At 45.4% G+C, this 20330-nt stretch overlaps 1 protein-coding gene across 1 annotated transcript in view; it reads right to left on the bottom strand.

Moving 5' to 3' along the window:
* Positions 1-16918, bottom strand: part of LOC147905002 (RNA-binding NOB1-like protein) — a 29647-nt gene extending 12729 nt beyond the window's left edge. The window contains exons 1-2 of the mRNA XM_087396366.1: positions 16642-16918; positions 15324-16446 (exon numbers count right to left, since the gene is read on the bottom strand). Of these exons, the coding sequence (XP_087252492.1) occupies positions 15324-16446; positions 16642-16918 (1400 nt within the window). The remainder of the gene's footprint in view (positions 1-15323; positions 16447-16641) is intronic.
* Between the last annotated feature and the right edge of the window lie 3412 nt (positions 16919-20330).

Here is a 20330-nt window from a genome sequence, read left to right on the forward strand (position 1 = left end):
CTCTGTACTTTTGATTTACCTGACCACATGTGTGAATTCCTGTGACAGGACTTCACCCGCCGGCCGGTTATCTTCTATAGATCTTGTGCGCACTGTTATTCTCAGTTGAAAGCTCGTCATGGTTGTCACCATGTAAGCTATCTTTAGTATAGCTCTATTCATCTTCAGCATGACCAGGTTATCTTCTATAGGTCTTGTGCGCACCGTTATTCTCAGTTGAAAGCTCTTGTCATGATTGATCACCATGTATGCTATCTTTAGTATACCTCTCCTCTATTTTTTTTATTTTTATTTTCAAATAAAGGAACCTTCTATTAATGCTTGAAAGATTTCATACAAGACAGCAGCCCCTAAGGTGCTGAGTATGGAAAAAACCAGACAAGGCTGAAAGAAAGAAACCGGCCTGTTCAAGAGAAACCCAGCTCACTACCTAGGGAAACTCTGGAACTGGGGCTAACAGCCAAGTGGGGGGACTATACAGCCAGCGAATTCCTCGTGGAGTGAAGATGCAGAAAACACCTGCAGGCCAAGCCTTGCAGAAATGAGCATGCCTCTCAATAGTCGCCCTGGATCCTGGAGTCCCACACTCCCAGGTGGATCGTAGAGTGCAGATAATATCCTGCCAAATGGCAACTAAGGTAGCCGAGGGTGGAACCGGGTGCTCTCCCATCACAAGACTGCAACGAGCCACCCAAATGTTCCAAGCCGTGATGCTGGCTACCACCTCCCAAAACACAGTCCTCCCTAGAAGTAGGAGCTAGGCTGTCAGGGGGGACCGCCTCGTGGAGTGCAATCCTCTAGATGCTCTAACCCTATATCCGGTAGACTGGTGAGATCTCATCAATCTGAAACGCATGTCCTCCCTCTGTCAACCAAGCCACCATCCCCCAGGTGTAGTCTCTGTGAAAACTCTGCATACGTGTCATGATCCTAAGGGCTCTCATCCAGATCCTTGCTGCACTACGACAGCTCCATAGGCAATGCGGGATAGTCACCAGGGCACCATCAGAGCAACAATGGCACTGCCCCTCTACTCGCATCTGCTCCAACCACGGGCCAATGGGCAAGCCTCCGTGGGCTGCCAGCCAAAAGAAGTATGAGATCTTCCTCGACCGCAAGGTGGACCACAACCGCGTCCAAAACCTGAAGCACACATCCCGGGGCACTCTCTAGGTCACCCAATGTCTCTCTCTCTCGAGGGGGTTCACCTTGACGAGTCCATTTGAAGCCTCCTGCCAATCCGTGTAGTGAAGGAAAAGAAGGGCACCTCATCCACCGTCTCAGCTAGGCCGAGCCAAAACCACTCCCTTGAATCCCACTGGACCTCCCTCAAGGGTCTACCCTCCCACAGCCAAAGTCGCCATCTAGAGGTGTCCTGCTCTGAGATACTAGGAGGGTCAATGTGCCACTCCTTACCCCAAACATCCCACCACTCTGATCATCTACCAGTGAATCCCATCAAGGCTCCCATCCATCTCAAGGTCACTCTCAGTGAGTGGCTGAAGTAGGCCTCCAGATCCTACACGGAAAAAGCCGGAGTGCGTGCTGCCACGCTGCATCAACATCCTCAAGGGAACACCACTACAAGAAAACTGCCCCAACCATCTATTGTCTCTCCAAACGTGAAGTCCTTCCCACCAGGACTTAGGAATGGCTAGGTCAATCTCGCCCATCCGATACCCTACCCCTCGCAGATGTGTTAGGGCGTCAAGCCTCGCCTCTGTCTCCATAGGTAGTCTGCTCCAACGACCGAAAGACCCTATTGGACCACTGTCCCACAGTACCCAACCAATGTGAGTCCGCTGTCCGAGCATACGTCCCTTCTAATCTCTGACCTCTGGATGCCACATAAGGGACCGGCGCTCGAACTCCTCTCTGCATCTGGACGGAGCACGGATAAGACCCCCTGCCAGTCTCTGCCAAACCCTGTGAAGACTCCTCATCAGAGGGGAGCCCTTCCCCGTAAGGGGGGCCTCTGAGAAGATCCACCTATGTGAAGGCTGCCATTGTCCCCCAGTGCATGGAGTGTTCCTCACAAGCCCTCGCTGTAAGAGGAGCTTCCAAGGCTCTGAACCTGGGGTGAGGCCACGAACCACCAACTTGCCCAAAAGAGCCCTGCTCTGCATCTCTAGATCAATGATACCCAAGCCTCCCAGTGCCTACGGCATGATCACTGTCTGCCTGTCCAGAGGAAGTTCCGTACCAACCGTCGGAGCTGCCCAATGAATCCTCTGTGAAAGCACCAGCAGGAGGCAATATACCAGGCCGTGGCAAGAAAAACATGGTTTGCCACTAAGGCACGACCTGCTAGGGAAAGTTTGGCCAAGCTCCAATAGAGAAGCTTGCGCCGAACACTCTCAAGGACCGAGGCAATCTGTTGCTCTGCTGTGATGTCAATACCCACCTGACATCCGAGGTATCTCGCTGTCTGGCCCGACGGTATCCATCTGAAGCCAAAGTCACTCCCCCACTCTCGGATCTCATGTGTCCTCAAAGCCCGTGAAGAAGCCTATGGATTTCGTCTAGTTGATCCGACCCCCCCGAGGCCTCATAGTAGATAGCCAAGGCCCTCTTACTCTCTCTAGACTCGCTGTGGTGCCCTCAACATACAAGGCTGTGTCATCTGCAAACTCCAAGTCAAGGAGCTCTTCCTCCTATCTAATTGGAAGCCTCAACCCTGTGAGACCTGTCACCTGTGATCTCAAATAGTAGCCCAGAGCCTCCGCTACAAACAAGAAGAGAAAGAGAGCTAGTAGGCAACCCTCGCGAACTGAGCGAGAGAGAGGAAAGGCCTCGCCTGTGTGTCCTCCGATAAGCATCTGACTAGATCTCCCTGCATATAGCGTTGAAACTCCTCTAACCCATCTGTCTGAGAAACCTAATCTCCTCATAGTGCCCTCCAGGAAAGACCACTCCACCCTGTCGTAGGCCTTCTCGAAGTCCAAGAGAAGGACGGTCAATAGCTGTGACTCCTGCCTGGACCAATCCACTGCCTCCTAGAACGTGAAGATGTTGTCCAAAATGCTACGCTCCTGGACAAACCCAATCTATGTGTCATGGATGATGTCGGTAAGATGGGGCCGTAACCGCAAACTCAAGACCTTGGCGACGATCTTGTATGCGGTATCAAGCAGAGTGATCGGCCTCCACTGTCGGATATCTGACCTATCTCCTCCTTTCGAGATCAAACAAATCCACCCCCTGCTCATGGACTGAGGGAGAGCCTTGAGGACTTCCCAAACCTCCTCATCTGTGAAAGGTTCCTCAAGTCTACTGCATAAGTCCTGTGAGACTACTGTCGGAAAGTGATCCCAAACCAGCTCTCGGGCCATAAGACTAGCTGGGGTCATCTTCTCCGTCTGAAAGAGCTGACTGTAAAAACCGATGGTCATGTCAAGAATCTCCTGTGGGTCAGTGTGCATGATACCCTGCAAGTCTCAGAGTGGCCGGTCTTATCTTGATGGGCAAAATATAGCTCAAAATGGCGAATCCAATTGAGGATTTTACCCGCCTCTCTTGCTCCATCATACTTTGGGAATTCTATTCTCTCTCGACGTTGAAATTTGGCTCTCTTCGAGGGGGTACCTAAATCTTCATTACCAAAACTTTCCTACATGTGGGATCTCTCTTAAGATGTTTAGGGCCTGATCACAGGCCCAACGTGTTTCATGAGTGTCGTTTTCACTGGGATGTACTGGGGCTACTTGCACTGTTGAACTCAGTAAATTAGTATATGCATAGCCCAATTTTGTGTGCTCTAATCTGCATGGACAAAATAGAATTTACTGCAAGATGATTCACTCTACAACAACCTTGTCAGTTGGATGCTTTTAAATACTAGCAGCAACACATGAGTCATGGACGCGCCACATAGGCAATGAACTGCAACATTGCTGCCCCACAGATGGTGCAAAGCAAAAAGTGCCAAACAAGCATGTCACGAACACAGTACCACACATGCAGGGACAACTCACCCTGGGACCTTGCACGCCATCAGTTGTATTGACTCCTACCAGAAAATCAGGAGTGTACCACATGTCAAGCCGAAATCCTTTTGTTTTCAGGTCTGCATTTCCATCTCAAAATCTTGTGCAGAAGGATTGCTTGAGGAGATATTTTCCTTGCAAACACATTGCACTGCCTAGCTTGAGCAGCCCGCTTAAGCCACGAGAGAACAGACCATGCAACATTCACACACACACGCACACACACACATATATGCACCCATATTTATATTTTGAAAACATAACACATGCAGTTGCAATCTCGTGACAGTCACAAGGTTGAAAACCACAAACTGCATCACGCATAGCTACTATGATGGACTATGGATTAGTTCATTAATTCACCCTTGGGGTATTTAGATGGTTTATTACAATGGTACATTAGACCATTCTAAGTACGTTGGGTCTAAAGGGCCACCTACATCCCACATAAATCCATTGTGGATACGGGGACTGGTGTCTAATGGCACCATTCTATTACTCTATGTAAGTGGCCTTGCCGCACCTCATACAAGCATGCACCCACCACTCCACTAACCCTAGGGCAACCATCAGGTGAGAGTATTCACCACATGTGATTAGATGGGTTTCCATTGTGCACACTTACGCCTGAAGCCATAAGGTGGCTTCTCCCCCATCCTTTGACTTCCTTCCTCTTGAGTGTTTTTCCTAAATGCCAAAGAGCACACTTGTAAGCCAAACCACGTGGTGTCTTTTGTGCTATGGCAAGATCTGTGAATGACAGGGTCACAGGGCGAGCACAACACAATAGGTGTGAAGATTGCAATCCCTCACCGGTGGTTGAGGATTACATTAAATAATGAATCTGTGAATGACAGGGTCACAGGGTGAGCACAACACAATAGGTGTGAAGATTGCAATCCCTCACTGGTACTTGCAAGTGTATACTTTGTCTAGATTCTGTTTGTTGTTGTGCAGATGGCTCAATCTTCGTACATGTACTTGATGAAGCAGAGCCCTTTCTTCTTCGTTGTAGTAGATAAGGCAATTTGATCTGCAGTTGCAGATCTTACCACAACTGAGACGTAAAGGCTAAATATATACCTAGATGAGTCTAGAAACATTCCCAAACTCGTCCTCTAAAAACACAACATAGTGCAGTTTCAATCTCATGATAGTCACTCACAAGGTTGAAAACCATAAACTCCATCACGCATAGCAAGGACTAGCTACTATGACATCCCCACTCACGTCATCAGTGCCCAACAATGGGTGTAGACCATAGTATAAAAATATGCTCTCACACATACAAATCCACACACCCACACGTACTTGAGCATCCATTTATATAAGTCTTCGTACTGAGTTTCTGTTGGCACTCTGGAGATGAAGGGCAGACTCGAAGGCTAGCACTAAAGGAGAAGGCTAATCAAAAGGTAGTCCAAAATCTCTTCATTCAAGCTACACCTGCTTGTGAAGTCTGAACGTTTTCATTTTAGTCTCTCCCAAACGAGCATCTAAATCTAGCTGATAGGGCAACGCACCATTTAAGATAGAAAGAATTATCGCAATACCAGCAAGCCGCAACTTGGACGAAAACTTCACAAGGTGAAATTTGCATGTCCGCTAATATGGCAGAAGCATATACCTCGATGAATCCAAGAACATTCCCAAACTCATCCTCTAAAAACACAACATAGTGCAGTTTCAATCTCATGATAGTCACTCACAAGGTTGAAAACCATTAACTCCATCACGCATAGCAACTTAGTTGCAGGAGGCACACGAAGAAATGAAGATGGACTATGGCAACCTGAAATGGGAGGCAACACTATATTAGGGAATTTGGGAATTTTCAAATAGTTTGAGACTTCCCAATATGTTTAAGATTTGGCCACATGGTCAAATATGAACTCATTACTTGACAGTTGAATTCATCCTAAACACCATATTAGAAAATCCGACCAAGTCCCACTTGCAAATAAGGGTCTCAGGTCGATCACCTGAAGGATCTCACAGGCAAGGCCCATGCAAACATTATTACTATTGCAAAAAAAATGTGAAACTACAACATGCCCTGCAATGCCTGCAGAAACAGGTCTCGAAAATTTGGCAGAAGCAGGTACCTTCAGCTCAACTCAAGGCTCTTGAGCAAGAGAATGCTCGCCTAAGGGAGGCTGCCGTAGAGGGACAGACATTATGGGAGGAAAATACAAGACTGCAGGCTTCTCTTTCACCACAGTACAGCTCGCTCAATCTCGTGACACACAGAATGTCTTGTGTGATTTTGCTGCGAGTTTGAAGGACGAGTAGTCAGTGTCTATGCATCGTCGTACTAGGGTGGATACCGGCTCTATATCGATCTTCCGTGCCCGCTTCATCATGAAGAAGGCTTCCACCCCGAACAGCTCCGCGTACTTCTAGAGGGGCCAGAAGTGTGCCTGCTCCACCTTTGCCTCCAACGACAATCTGATAACTCATATCGCCAAACCACACACCGACTCCTCGCACGTGAAGCTCAACTGAAAGTTCACCTCCGCGCCATGGATGTACCAAAGATCTAGTCCCTATGGTCCCATCCACTCGTCCATCATGAGTGTAATTTGGTTACACAAAATAGCGTTCGATTACCCAAAATAGCATCGAACACCTCCGGTTTTTTACTTGTGTCCAGTTCCCTTCTGAGAAGGTAACCCATGGGGTTTGAGACTCCTGTTGCTCCTGCCTGAGAGGACGCTGAACTCGAGCCTGCTGACTCTGCCTACTCAGCAGAGGGGAGGAAAGGAGGGGAGGGGAGGCGCATGAGGGAGGCCACGGGGGCAATCTCTGGCGAGGTGACCCATCTGCCTATATCGAAGACATTGGCCTGGTAACCCGGAGATCTCCACCCTCTGGCGAAGTGTGCCCCCTTCCAGGGTCTCGAGAAGAATCAACTCTGGGAGGGACTCTGGGCTCTCAACCAACAGCCTGATCCTGGGAACTCTATCATCTGCTAGAACGAAGACGGCTGACTCTAGCGGGGACTCTAGCACTGTGCCAAATGCCCAACCAATGGAAGGGAGGATGGCACGATACTCTCCTTGGGGAGTCCTGGAAAACGGAGTGTGACCGAAAAACGCGAAACATGATGTGTCGTATCCATGTCCTCCACTGTGAATCCATGATACAAAGGAAAGAGGTAGACAAAAATGCGGGCCAAGGAGGATGGGGCTTTGCACCACAAGTGTCGAGACAATGTCAAGGGAGCTCAGTTGGATGAGGAAAACGCCTCGTCCATGGATGTTGACCTCCTGAATGTAGTCTCCCTCTAATGCCAAGCTCGCCTGGATCCATTCTCCCACCTCTCTCCATGTAGGCGTGAGGCCTACAATTTTGCCCACGAGCGCCTTGTCCCGGAGGGACTGAACTGCCTACTGTACCTATTGCTTGTCAGCTGGGGGAAAGAAGAACCTTAACGGCTGTGGGATCCGAGGGTGCTGCCATGGAGCCCCTTTGACCAGTGCAAGTGTCACCACCAAGATTCTTCTTTCGCCTTAACAAGCACAAGTGCTCCCACTACAGGGAGGAAGAAGAAAAGGAGGGTGCGGAAGAGAAGCGTCAGAGGGGGAGGCGGCAACAAGGCAAGGTGAAGGAGGGGGCAAGGATAGAAGTGAAAGAAGGAGGGCAAGGAGGGCGGGAGGCGGGGGCAGAAGAAGGGCGACAAGACGAGGAGGGAGAAAAAGAGGAAATGACAGGAGAGAAAAGAGGGGAGGAGCCGACGAGGGAGAGGAAGAGGACGTGGGGGCGAAAGAGACAGAGGTGGCGGGGGGGACGAAGGTGGAGGAAAGGAGGCGGAGATGGAGGTGGAGGGAGTGGGCGAGGTTGGCGGAGATGGAAGTGGAGAAGGAGGAGAAGGAGGCGGCGGAAGCGGGCGGGGCTGGTGGGAGCGCAACAGGCGGAGGGGGACAGAAGAGGCAAAAGCGGGAGGGAAGGCGGGCGGGGCAAGAAGGCGGGAGCTAAAGGGGCGACGGAAGCAAGAGAGGCGGGAGCAGACAAGGGACAGAGCGGACGAGGGCGTACAAAGGGGGAGCAGAGGGAGGCGGACGGGGCGAGGTAGCGGAGCAACCAAGGGGAGGCGCGGCGGCTCAACAGGAGCTCACGGGGACCCCAAGATCATTTAGATGAGTATACCTCTCCTCTATTTCTCTTTAGTATACCTCTATTCATCTTCAGCATGACCACATTATTTACAGTGCTATCTTCAATATAGCCTTTGGCATCTTCAGTGTGTCTATGTCACCTTCAACATGACTTCATTCACCTTCAATGTGATTTGTCATCTCCACTATGACTTATTTATTTCGTCGTCTTTAGTACGGTCTTGATTACACCATCTTCAGTATAGTGATAGATTCATATTAGTCATATCTAGTGACAAGACGTTGGAAGCTAGTGCATGCTGTGGGCTTCACATCAGTGAAGTTATGAGTCATTTGACTATCTCCTTCCTCACTCCACCTAATCTTATGTTATCAACATGCCGTATCACCTATTACTTTTGAGTTCTACCTAAAGTTTAAGGTCGGCCTCACACCGAAATTCCAAGTTGTTTTCATAGATTTTAGATTAAATGGTTACTTCTTAATTAGAATTATAGTTTTTAGAGTTTATAAGTCCTTGAGTCTAAAGATAACCATAACACATATGTTTAGATTGCCTTGGAGCTAGATAATCATACTTGTTGTGATCTATAGCCTCAAATGTAATTTTAGTGAATGCTAACAGCAGTGAGGCAAAATTTGATCTTGTGCACATTCTTTGACATATACCTAGATGAATCCAAAAACATATCCTCTAAAACACAACATAGTGCAGTTTCAATCTTATGAAAGTCACTTATTAGATTGAAAATCATAAACTCCATCACACATAGCAGGGACTAGCTACTATGACATCCTGTCACGAGGGCATGAAATTCTAAGTACTTTAATGTACTACAAGACCGTGACAACTTTGGTTTTAAAAGTCCAAGTGTGGGCTTAATAATGTGTAATTAAACGCGGCATGGTGCCTAGCACATAAGCGTAATTGATCCCTAGGCCCAAAGGCGTTCCAAGGAATTAAAAGAGTGGTTGTTGGGAAATGATGACGTGGCATTTTTTATGGGCCCCCTAGAGGACCATGTACCTTCAATGGCCCCCCTAGAGTTCCAAGTGGCTCTAGTGCCTTCTACATGCTCCTTTGCCATTCCTAGACCTTCCTGGACCTTCTAAACTTCACATGTGTAATTTTCCCTCTCATCTTCTCCCTTTGTTCAGATTTTGGACTGGTTGTTCAGCCTCCTTCAGCTGAATTCCGTTTTTCTTCATAACTCCTCACCCGTTTGGATTCTTGGACTTCCGTTTGGCTTCCCCTCTGCCTCCCCTTCCCAGTGATATGCTTTTCCCTCCGCACGTTTGGTAGAACAGGCACAGTTGAGCACTTCTTTTGCTTGTCGAATTTGCAAAAGTGGCTTTTTCTGGACCTTTTTGCTTCTACAATCTCCTGAGCCTCTCTTCTTGCAAAGCTACAGCTTTCTGTTGAATTTCAAGTGGTCCCAGGCGGTGGTTGACTGATTTTTCTCAGTTTTGGAGGACTTTCCAACGATGAAACTTCTCCAAAACCTTCTCAATGCATTCCTCTCTAAAGCACGCTTCTTTTGAGCCCAAGAACCCCCACCTCTTCGCGACAGAAGTACTTCTTTTCACATTTTTCACAAGAATTCTTGTTGGTCGGCTCTTCTAAATGCTCTTTCTTCACGCCGTTGTACTCCTCTTTGGCTGAGAATGCAATTGGGCATTTGCTACTATGTCCTCTTGGCGATTGAGTACTTGGTTCGAGTTTGCAAGGCTTGGTGAGTTGTGATTTTGCTGCTGCAATTTCTTTTTGCCATAACCTATTGGTTGGTCACATGTGCCGCCTCTTTCTTGGTTCACAGGTGCCCAGGCAATGCTACATGAGTCATTCTTTGGTTGGGTACTTTGCTGATTTTATTTTGGAGCTTTGAAAAGCTTTGTGAATGCCATCTAGAAACCACTCAAAGAGAGTGCAGCTGGGGTGCAGTGTGATTGCATCTGGACAGCCAATGGAATTGCACTCGGAAAAGAGAATGCCTTTGGATTGAGCCTATGGGTTAAGTGCACTTCTGTGATGGTATTCTATGCTTGAAAGCCTTGCGAAGGCTCACTGAATTGGGGTTGCGTGCTTAGTTGCAGGGAAGGCCTCCCAGATGCAACGTGTAATCATTTCACTGTGAAATATAAAGAAATACCGAAAGGGGCGCCACAGTGTTTGGGACCAATCAGGTGCACTTTATATGGAATAATCCAAATCTATAAAAGCGAGATTTTATGCGCAACCTGTTTTGATAGTTGATTAAGAACACTTAAATTTTTAGTTGTAGGCTTCCTTGTGATGTGGTGACTTTTCCCTATGATAGAATTTTAGTATTATTAAGATATAACACTTTGTTGGCTATTATGTGTAGTATATAGATCCTTATTTATCAAATGTGACTTACAATGCAACCCACTAGGCTAAGCACTCTTGTTAATTGCTAAATCCATGTTGCCGAAATTATTTTTTAACAAAGATTTTGTAACTCTTAGATGTGATATATACTTATAACACTTTGTAAAAAAATGTTCGATCATTGAAATCATTTTTATTTTCAAGCATGTAAGATAAAGTTTCAAATTTGAATACTGCCTATGAAAAACTGTGTTGCAATATATTTGTGAGAAATTTGTAATCACATGTAATGGTTTTTGGTGCTCATTATATTTTTTAAAAATAGTATTATGAGTCTACCTTAAGCTCAAGAGAGGGAACAATCAAAAAACACATCTACATCAAGTTGTGATTTTTTTGCCAAAACATCAAAAGCACACTTTTACGTCCTACCAAATTAGTGTTAAAAATTAATAAGTATTTAATTAGCCCAACAGCTTTTAGAATTCGTTTTTTAGCTTTTTGCTGCTTTTCGAGAGATTTTCCAGCCTTTCTCACTTTTCAAATTTTACTGCATTTCACCCAAATTTAGCCTTCAACTTTTCAGCTTTTCCTTGCTTTTTGCTCTCCCAGAAATCTATATGATCAAGGCCTCCAGCTCTAGTCGACTCACTTCTCTTGGGCGCCCTATTCCTCCTACTACCTTGCTACCTCGCTTCAAGATTATCCACCCTCTCCTATTGGCGCCCTGCTCCTCCCGCTCCCAAGCTACTGTTGATCCAATCACTCGTCTGTCCTCTACCTTCATCACTCATCTTACCCACGTTATTTGCTACATCTCTTGCTGTCCTGCTGTCCGCCTACCTGCTACGGCTATTCCTTCACCTCCAATTTGACGTATTACTGAGAATTCTCTCAGATTCTTGCTATACGTCACCCGCTTCTACAATTCCCACTTCTAGAACCAGCCACCAAGCAAGCATACGCCGCACATTGGGCCCCTAATTTTGCCTGTGTTTTTCTTTTATGTTGTTCCCTCCAAAATTAGTTCCATTTCATGTCTTCCAGGCCACCAGAAAGTGATTTTCAGATTCTGAATTTTACTTGTCGGCCTTTCTAAAACGGACCTTAGAAGTCTGAAGATTCTAACCATGTTTCTCATTTGAACTGTGTTTTTCAAAGAGAGAGAGAGAGAGAGAGAGAGAGAGAGAGAGAGAGAGAGAATTTGGTGTCAATTCAATCATTTCAGAGATCTTTTGCTGAGATTAGAAGGTTTTGGGTCTCTCTTCACCTGATTTTGGTCAAGGGCTACAAGTGGTTCTTTTTCTACAGTTTCCTACAGTTTTATGTGTGTTGAGTTCTCCCATTTTTCATTCATCGAGGAGACCAGTGTATATGTTTTGGATACCTATTCATATCCTAAGATTTCTAGGTCACCCTGGGTGAGTGAGGGCCTACATTACGGAGTTGTTATGTTGTCTATGACAATCATATATGTGATCCTTCTCAACTGGTAGGAGGGCAGCTATGCACGGCATCCACGTGGCCAAAAGGAGCAGCAAATGGGCATGGCCCTGACCTTAAACAGGGCTGGGCTGGCTGATCGGCTGGCCAACCAGGTCAGCCAGCACACAGCTCTAGAGAAGTGCCCACAGCCCAATAAATAGGCGCTTGTGGGGTCAGTTTTTGCGACAGACTGACGGAAATATATATTCTTTTGGTAGCTTCTATATATGACTGGTTCATTGTCTATTGATGAATCTGCACATCTATTTGATGCACATAAGTTTAAGAAGTTTGTGATTCCACTCCCCACACACTGTGTGAGCTCTTGGGCTATTCTATCAGTCTTCTGCTATGCATACCCTCTGTTGGTCGATTTCTAACATGGTATCAGAACCCAAGTAGGAGGCTCACAAGTGTGGAAGCCTGAAGACAGGGAACTTGCTGAAGGATGATCCTGGTTCAGTTCAGAGCTCTTGGAAATCGACTTCCACGACTGGAGGATAGTGCCCTTGCAAGGAGGAGGATGACTCAGGTTCAGTCAGGTGCATACAGAGTTCTGGTAGAAGGTTGAGTTTGCTCGATTTTGATGTGTGGTTTAGCAGCAGAGATGTTGATGTCAGAAGCCTCTTCAGCCCCTTCTCTTCCTTCCTCCTCCCCAGATTTCTTTCTTTCACCATCCCTAACTTTGGAGAGTCTGGGAAACTGGATGGGACAGAAGAAGGTGGATTAGAAAAACAAAAAGGAGTAGTCCGGCTCAAATTCAGAGGGAGACACAAAAGCCAAAGCTAATGTGGCAATCGGAGAATTGTTCTTGGTGACATCTCCATGTGTTACTAAGATACGATATGCCGCCCTAGAAACCACAATGATGACGTCTAACATTGAGATGAGGGCCGATGGGGAGTCTGAATCCTTTGTGAAGGTGAAGGACAGCATGGAGTGCTTGGAATCTTCCAGGTGTGGCTGTTGATACTGACATGAGGGTGGATTCCATGGAGTGCCCTAGGGTTTCATGTTCAGATGGCTGTAATTCAAAAGGGGACAGTAATGCACAGGTTATTGCAATGTGCCTCGATGAGGTGCATAGTTTGCTTTCAGAGCAAGCACACAGGCAGTACACGGTCTAGTATGTCCTTGATGTTCTTACATTTAGCCTTTGTAGCATGCTGTGGAGAGAATCTGATCTTCATATGTCTCAAGTAATGTGAGATTGGAAAGAATGGGCCTTCTTCGAAGGCAGAAGGGGAATTGTAGGTGCTTCTTCAAATCTCAGACACAGATTGCTGGAAGGTGATGGACAAGGTGTACTGAAGCCAGAAGAGTACTTGCTTGAGAGCTTAGTAAGAGTTCGTGGTCCAGGTTATCTAGAGATATTCTTGGCATTTCATTTCTCGAGATGGTTCTTTTGTTGCGGACCTAGCCAAAAGAAGGACTGGTTGAAACAAACCCTCAACCATCGCTCTTTTTGTCTTGCTACTAGTCTATAGTTTTGCGAACTATCGCTCATGAACAAAACCATGATCGAATGCAACATAGTCACAAGCATTCTTGACTTCACTCACAATTCCTGAAATTGTATATGCTAAGCTCTGATATTAATATTACAAGAACACCAATGACGGGTTTTTTGCACCCAACCACAGGTTCCATCCAAGCCCTCCTTTTTCAATGATATCCATTCCCAGAGAGGTTTTCATTTCGAGACCTCCTCCTAAGTCGAGACATTCTCCTAAGTTCAGCTCTCCAGAACCCTCCCCATGCAGCCACTTGTCTTCCTTCTTTGGTGCAATGTATCCTACAAGGGACCCTTCCGTAAAAGCCCTCCCTTTGCACCTCTCCATTAATGCCTAAGCCTAAGAATAACCCTAGACCCAAACCCTCTAAGCCCCTTAATGCTAGCACTGACAAGCCCTTATGCTTCTCCACCTTACCATAAGCAAACCCCTAGGATTCCATGACTATAATTGACGTAACATTATTAAACAAAGAAACATGCAAAACTACCAACAAGATCTACAACCCAGTTTAGTACAATTACACAGCTCAAAGTTTGTACTTAAACAACAATATGGACAGATAGCAACAATTACTAATATTTGCCACTTCAATTTCTATCCAAATGGCTCACAAGCAAGTAATAAGAGATCAAGATATCGGTTGCAAAATGCCAACCTTTGAAATGTCAGTGTCAGGAATTGTTGTTGTTGTATGTGAATTATTTGCATTTGCTAATCCTTAAATTGATATTTGCTACACAATACATTTTTGGGCTTAAGCCTTTTGACATTTAACAGGCTGCAAAGGTATAACTCCAAATGTGAACTTGGAGATAGTAATCCCATATCTATGAAGAGGGAATTACAATCTACAAATATCTTCGCAAATCCGCTTTCCCTCGACAAGTTCTCATATGACTTGGTAACTAGAACTTAAAAGGGGGAAGTGATAAAAATGTTGTACTTTATATACAGACTTCCGCGACACGGTCATGTGCTCATAGACATACTATTTTGGATTTTTCAATTCTCAAATTTCATTTCAAAAAATCCAAAAGTGATTTGTAATGCACCCCTTGTAACTATGTAATATAACAGGAAGTGTTGAAAATGGTGTAAATTGCACCATATACTAAGGTCTAGAGAGAACCTTAAAAGGAGACACGGAAAAGCCCCAACCCTAATAGTAAGGGGTAAGAAGTATATATTCTCATTTTCCTTCATTTGCAATCTAGTGTACAGTTAGCCATCTTGTGTTTGAGCACTCCTCTCTCTCTCCCAATCTCTGGACAGCTGAGATGGGACATCAGAACCCAGCCAAAAGACTGGGGTAAGAGGTTTTAATATAGGTTTGGTCATCCAGCTCACAAACCTCAGCATATAGTTGGTCAGCCAGATCCAGAAGGGGGGAACGACCTAACCCTTTCCTATATAAAGGCCCCCCTTGAGGAGAAGCCATTCATAGCCTTTAGAAGGCAACACAGCAGGAGGAAGAACAGAAAAGGGCAACAGACCCTTGCCTCAGTCCAGGCATGAATTGGAGAAGCAGAATGGAGTGTCCACACGGCAAAATCTGAGAGAGATCTGTCCATTTTGCAGCATTGATGACACTTTATTTTGGCTGTCTATTCCAGACTTCTATGTGGCTTCTTTTCAGTACTCCTATGCACATGTGCAGTAGGATCTAAGGCTTAGTGTAATCCTTGTCGACATAATCTTCTGCTGTTGTTAGGGCTTCGCTGAGAAGCTTGTCCCTTTTCGTTTATCTCACACGGTATCAGAGCTAGGCGTGCCACTATAGAAGCATCTCTGTGATGCACAGCCTAGCTCAAACAAGTCATTACGTCCAAGACAGAGATTACACAGAGCATTTTAAGTTGATATGTACCTGTGAAGCTGCCGAACTTGCAGACCATTTGGAGAGACAACCCTCAAACCTATTTGCAGAAGCACATTTTGCATTGCAAAATCTGCCGTAATGCATGCCACATTCGACTGCGAGAGAGGCCGCAGCATCCAACTATCCTCGCTATCAGCACCATAAGTAGAAGGTGGCCCTTCCCCTCTGGTAATATCTTCAGCAATAGTTAAGCATCTTTCATTGGACTCATCTCCATCTTGCATAATTTCACCAGATTGCACGTCTGTACTATCCACATCGTCATTATTGATGCACATGTTGTCTCCTTCAGAATAAATAGTTTGACAATATCCATTTCCCTGGGAGACATCGTTTTCTTCAAAGTGCCCTAATTTGTCATCACCCCCTATACTTTCCACAGCTATATTGTGAGACGAGCGAACCTGCGGCTCCGAAACTGAGAGATCTGTGATAACTGCCCTAGCAGCCCTTTTGACATACTTCCTTCGCGTACTTCTGCTAACTGCCTTCTGCCATTCCCCCTCGGTGATCTCTTCTTCCCCTTTTGAGGCATCCAAACCCACACTCACCATGAGCTTCCCGCCTAGAAGGCTCTCTGCTTGAGTAGACCTCGAATGCTCCTCTACGTCTCCAGAGTGAACTCCCGTTACAGTAGTGACTTCTTCATTGCAGACTATACTATCTGCTTCGTTTTGGATAAGCCTATGTTCGTCTTCAACCATCTTGCTGTCAGATAGATTTTCGGAATCCTCTACATGTCCAAGGATACTGTCATTATTGCGTCCCTCATCAACGATAATTTCGTCGACTTTGGGAGATACATGCCGTTGGCCGTCAGTACCCAAGCTCAGACTTTTCAAACCTAGAATATGTGACTCGCCTTCTGGCGCGTCATCGGGTTCCTGTGAAATCTCCTCCCATTCGTCGAGATTGGGCACGTTTGAGCCCCAGCCTGGCAAAGATTGATCACGTGCACCTCTAACCTGAGAGACATAAAGCGGAGGCGGCCGAGTACGCAAGAGGGCGGAACCGTGGGCCTGCTCCTCTAATGTGAATGATAAGGCTAAAAGCTTTAAATCAACATCTGAGAGAGATTGGATATCTCCCGTATCCCGAGCAAATTGAACCACTGTTTCCAATACAGACAGTCAAAGAAAACTCGTCAAAGGTAGCGATCGAGCATGACAAACATTAGAGAAGACGACTAGAAAGATATGCCAGACCAAGCAACATTACAAAAGAAGCTAATCAAACTGCGCCAGTTTCATAAAGGATCGAATCGCGTGGGTCGAAAATCAAGACGTGATTGAAACAAATTGCAGACCTCTGCTGAGCGCTTCTTCGGAAGGCTCCATGCAATCCAGCGTGAAAGGGAGAGCTGCGAGCTGCAGGCGAGAGCCCGGATCACGGACCTCCTCCAGCACCTCGGCGACGGTAATAAACCGGTCTGCGAGGCCGAGGAGCTTGGAAGATGAAGTGATGAGAGCGTTGGCATCGACAACGGCGACGGAGATGCCATCTTTTGAGCTGAGGGAATCCAAGAAGCGAGGCGGAGGGGGTGGGGGGGGAGCATCCTTTCGAACTACGGAGCTCCACGCCATAGCCAACACGAGAAGAAGAAGAAGAAGAAAAAAAACCCTGAACCCTTTCTCCAAAATGATCAAGCCCTTGAACTTTCCATTAAGCTTTAGAGAATGGTTGCAAGGACGCCCATTCCTCGCAATGAGACTTTCGTGAATGGTTGCAAGTGCGCCCGTTCCATGTGAAGATCCGTCACAAGAGCCAATCGTACATCAGCACGTGGAAGAAGCAATTCCCGCTCCACACTTCCACGAGGGGATTTTCTGCCACCCTCGTCAAGGTCCAATGACAATTTTTCTCGTTGCTCCTTAATACACCACCTCAACACTGGATTTTACTTTGGGTAGAACATCTTTAGCGTAGTAGTAGTAGCTGGGGAACATGAAAGCTTACACCCTTTCCAGGCAAACAAGGGTTGCTTCTGGGCACAATGGACACTTGTACTTCTAAACCCATCCTTAATGGTTGCAAAACCGCCCATTCCTTAAAACTTTTTTCTCGGTGGGCCACAAGCCCTACTACACCCCATACTTCTCCTTCAATCTCCATATGATGGACTCTTGTCTACTATTACATGAGATGTATCATGTGCCTATGACCAACTAGAATGCTTGGCCAGCTACTAAGTATATGGGCTAGCTGCTAACTATATGGGCTATTGTAAGTAGCTAATAATAGGTCAGTTGATCTAACGACTTCGAATGTGCCACATGGCTTCATAGGATTTTAGCATTTCATTAAACGCTCGAGTGCGAGCCAAGTGAAAATGCTCACTATTTATGTGAATGCATCATCTCCGAATGACCAAAAATGTGTTTATGACAGTTCACACACCCTTCCTCACATGATACACAGATTAGCATGTATGATCTCTCTGATAGACTCTACTTATATTTTTAAGTGAAATGCATCATCTGCCAATGGCAATCATCTACTCACGCCTAGTGCATGAGTGGACCTGTAAACACATGCCATCAAGCATCACCCTCCTCCTCATCTGTATATGTTAATTTTCCCTAACGAGAAAGAACACATCGTGGAAGTTGTTGATTAATGGCCGTCTACTTGTAAGAGCTTACTAGAACGACTCATGGGGTTCACATGTGATGTCTGCTTAGCAGCTTTATTTACTAGGATGGCAGATAATGTATGGTACAACAGAGAGCTTCTTTTCAATAGAATATTGGATTGGTACGTGTACTTTATGCATTGATATGCGTTTACTATGCTCTGTAGGGGAAACAATGCCACAAAGTCTCATTCAAAGGTCCATGGGTGCACAATTTACGAGTAGGCTATTGTGATGGCCCTTCATATCATTGAAGACCTACCCTACTTATGGTACCTACCCAAAAAGGAGATACTATCATTCCACGGTGATGAAGTCCCATGGGGCATAGAGACGTTGCAATAGTTGAATGCTATAGCTACTATTTGCAGTTTGGGGATTGTTGAATGGGTTGATATGCATTATTCATATTTGAGCCGGTGTGCTCTTTACTTTGCGTAGTGTCAAAATCTTTTTGCAATATTGTACCACAAGAGAAAGTGAGGTTTTTCAATGGTAGTCAATGTGTAGGTTTCCATAAAGGCAGGGCCATGCAATCGAAGAGTTCCATGAATTAATCCCTATAGGATGATGTGCCTAGCGCAAAGAAATTAAAATACTCTTCAAATCATGCACTAACCTAAAATGATTTGAAAGGGACCGTGTGTGACTTGTCTCCATGCTCACCTGGGGAAATGGGCATCTACCAAGCCTTGCAAGCTTTTGAAGGGATGTCCCACAATATTGCAAAGCATATGGTTGAGGAGTATCCTTGCGTATTGTATGACAATCGTGATGAGAGGATCTTATTTGAATGTGGAAACATTAGTTGGGGCAGCCCTTTGACAAAGAGACATATTGACATAATGGTGGATATGTGCCACTTAGGTGTAGTTAAAACTATAGATGTTAGTGATCAGTACGTGCCTGGGGGAGCGCCAAATTGCATCAATGCTCAGAACACGCTTGTGCCACCCCCTAACTTGGATTTTGTATGGTATAATGATCTTTCTTGTCCTCTTATCTTTGTACGTTGCTATTATGGATATTGATTTTAGAAGCTCTACAATCTATGAGCATGGTTAAATTTGATTTACATAACTGTCATTCTGTTTGGGGAATTTTACTCTATTATTGCTTTGTGAAGCAGGGAATGAGTGAGGGAACGACTTAAATTGCTGGAGGTATAAGGAAACCGGTCTATTTGTTTTGCTTCAAACTGTTGTTCAACATATCTTTAAGCTATTGGGTTCATAACACAATCTATGTGTAGGTATGGGGAACAGGAATGAAATAAAGAAATGAAAATTTTCGTATAGCTACATACACAAGGAAGCGATCTTAGTTATCTCAAAAATGGATGCAAGCATGATTTAGAAGATCAAACTCAATGACAACTTATTAGATGCCTTCAAGCAAGTCATTGTCGAGAAAATTAGTGACTGACAGGATGTGTTGGCTATCCATGCTCAACTAGGAAATGTAGCACATGATGTGTGGTCATCGGAGATATACAAACAAATCACGACAATTTATAGAAAATATCAAACACCACGCAAACTATTCTCATGACATTACACTTTTAAGCAAAAAAGCAAGAACTTTGGGAGGAGACATGGGCAAAGCAATAGGCGCAAATAGCTCAAACCAAGCTCATTGCATGGACCAAGCAAAAAAAAAGCCCGAGGAGCAAACACAGAGCCAGATGTGTCAACGGGTGCAAGTGCCAATTTGAGTGCAATTTTTGTCAATACAAGGTTATCAATAAGCAGCTACGTTGCTTGGTTGCAGCGAGACAAGTATGAGATACTTACTAAAACAAATAGGATTGGTTCTAGGACTGAAGGTGACATTTTCTTGGCTAGGATACAAGGAGTCATGGATCTAGATCCAGGTAGATATTTTGTAGCTAAATCTTTTAAGGGCACCGCAAAAATGAAGTTAATAGAATCCTTGAAAGAAGCATCGATGCAACTGAAACACAATGTGTTAATACGAGCACTTGCTTTAACAGTGGGTCCTCCGCATTGGGTATTCGTGCCTTATTTTAATGGAAGCATGTTATATAAGTTATTTTATAGAGTGCATAGAGGCTCGGCTACCAACTACACTTTGATAAGCTGCAACAAACTGTGACTTTTGCACCGAAGCCTGTACAACTGAGGGACAGGTGCAGGTTGGCATTTGAGATTGGGGCCACATGACTTGTGAGGGAATATTTACAGGAAGCCTATTGCCTAGGTAGTCGAACGAAATGGATTCTGAGTACAAAAAAAGAACGCAAATGGAGAGAAAAAAGTTTGCTAATAAGCACTAGCTGGCATTTGAACTATTCGACTAGGAAACCAAAAGACCTTGGATGGTTGCGAAAGATATATTTTCAC

The sequence above is a fragment of the Dipteris shenzhenensis genome, chromosome 2 (assembly GCF_047967505.1).
Source record: "Dipteris shenzhenensis isolate YYH24624 ecotype China chromosome 2, Dip_SZ_1.0, whole genome shotgun sequence".
Lineage (NCBI taxonomy): Eukaryota > Viridiplantae > Streptophyta > Polypodiopsida > Gleicheniales > Dipteridaceae > Dipteris > Dipteris shenzhenensis.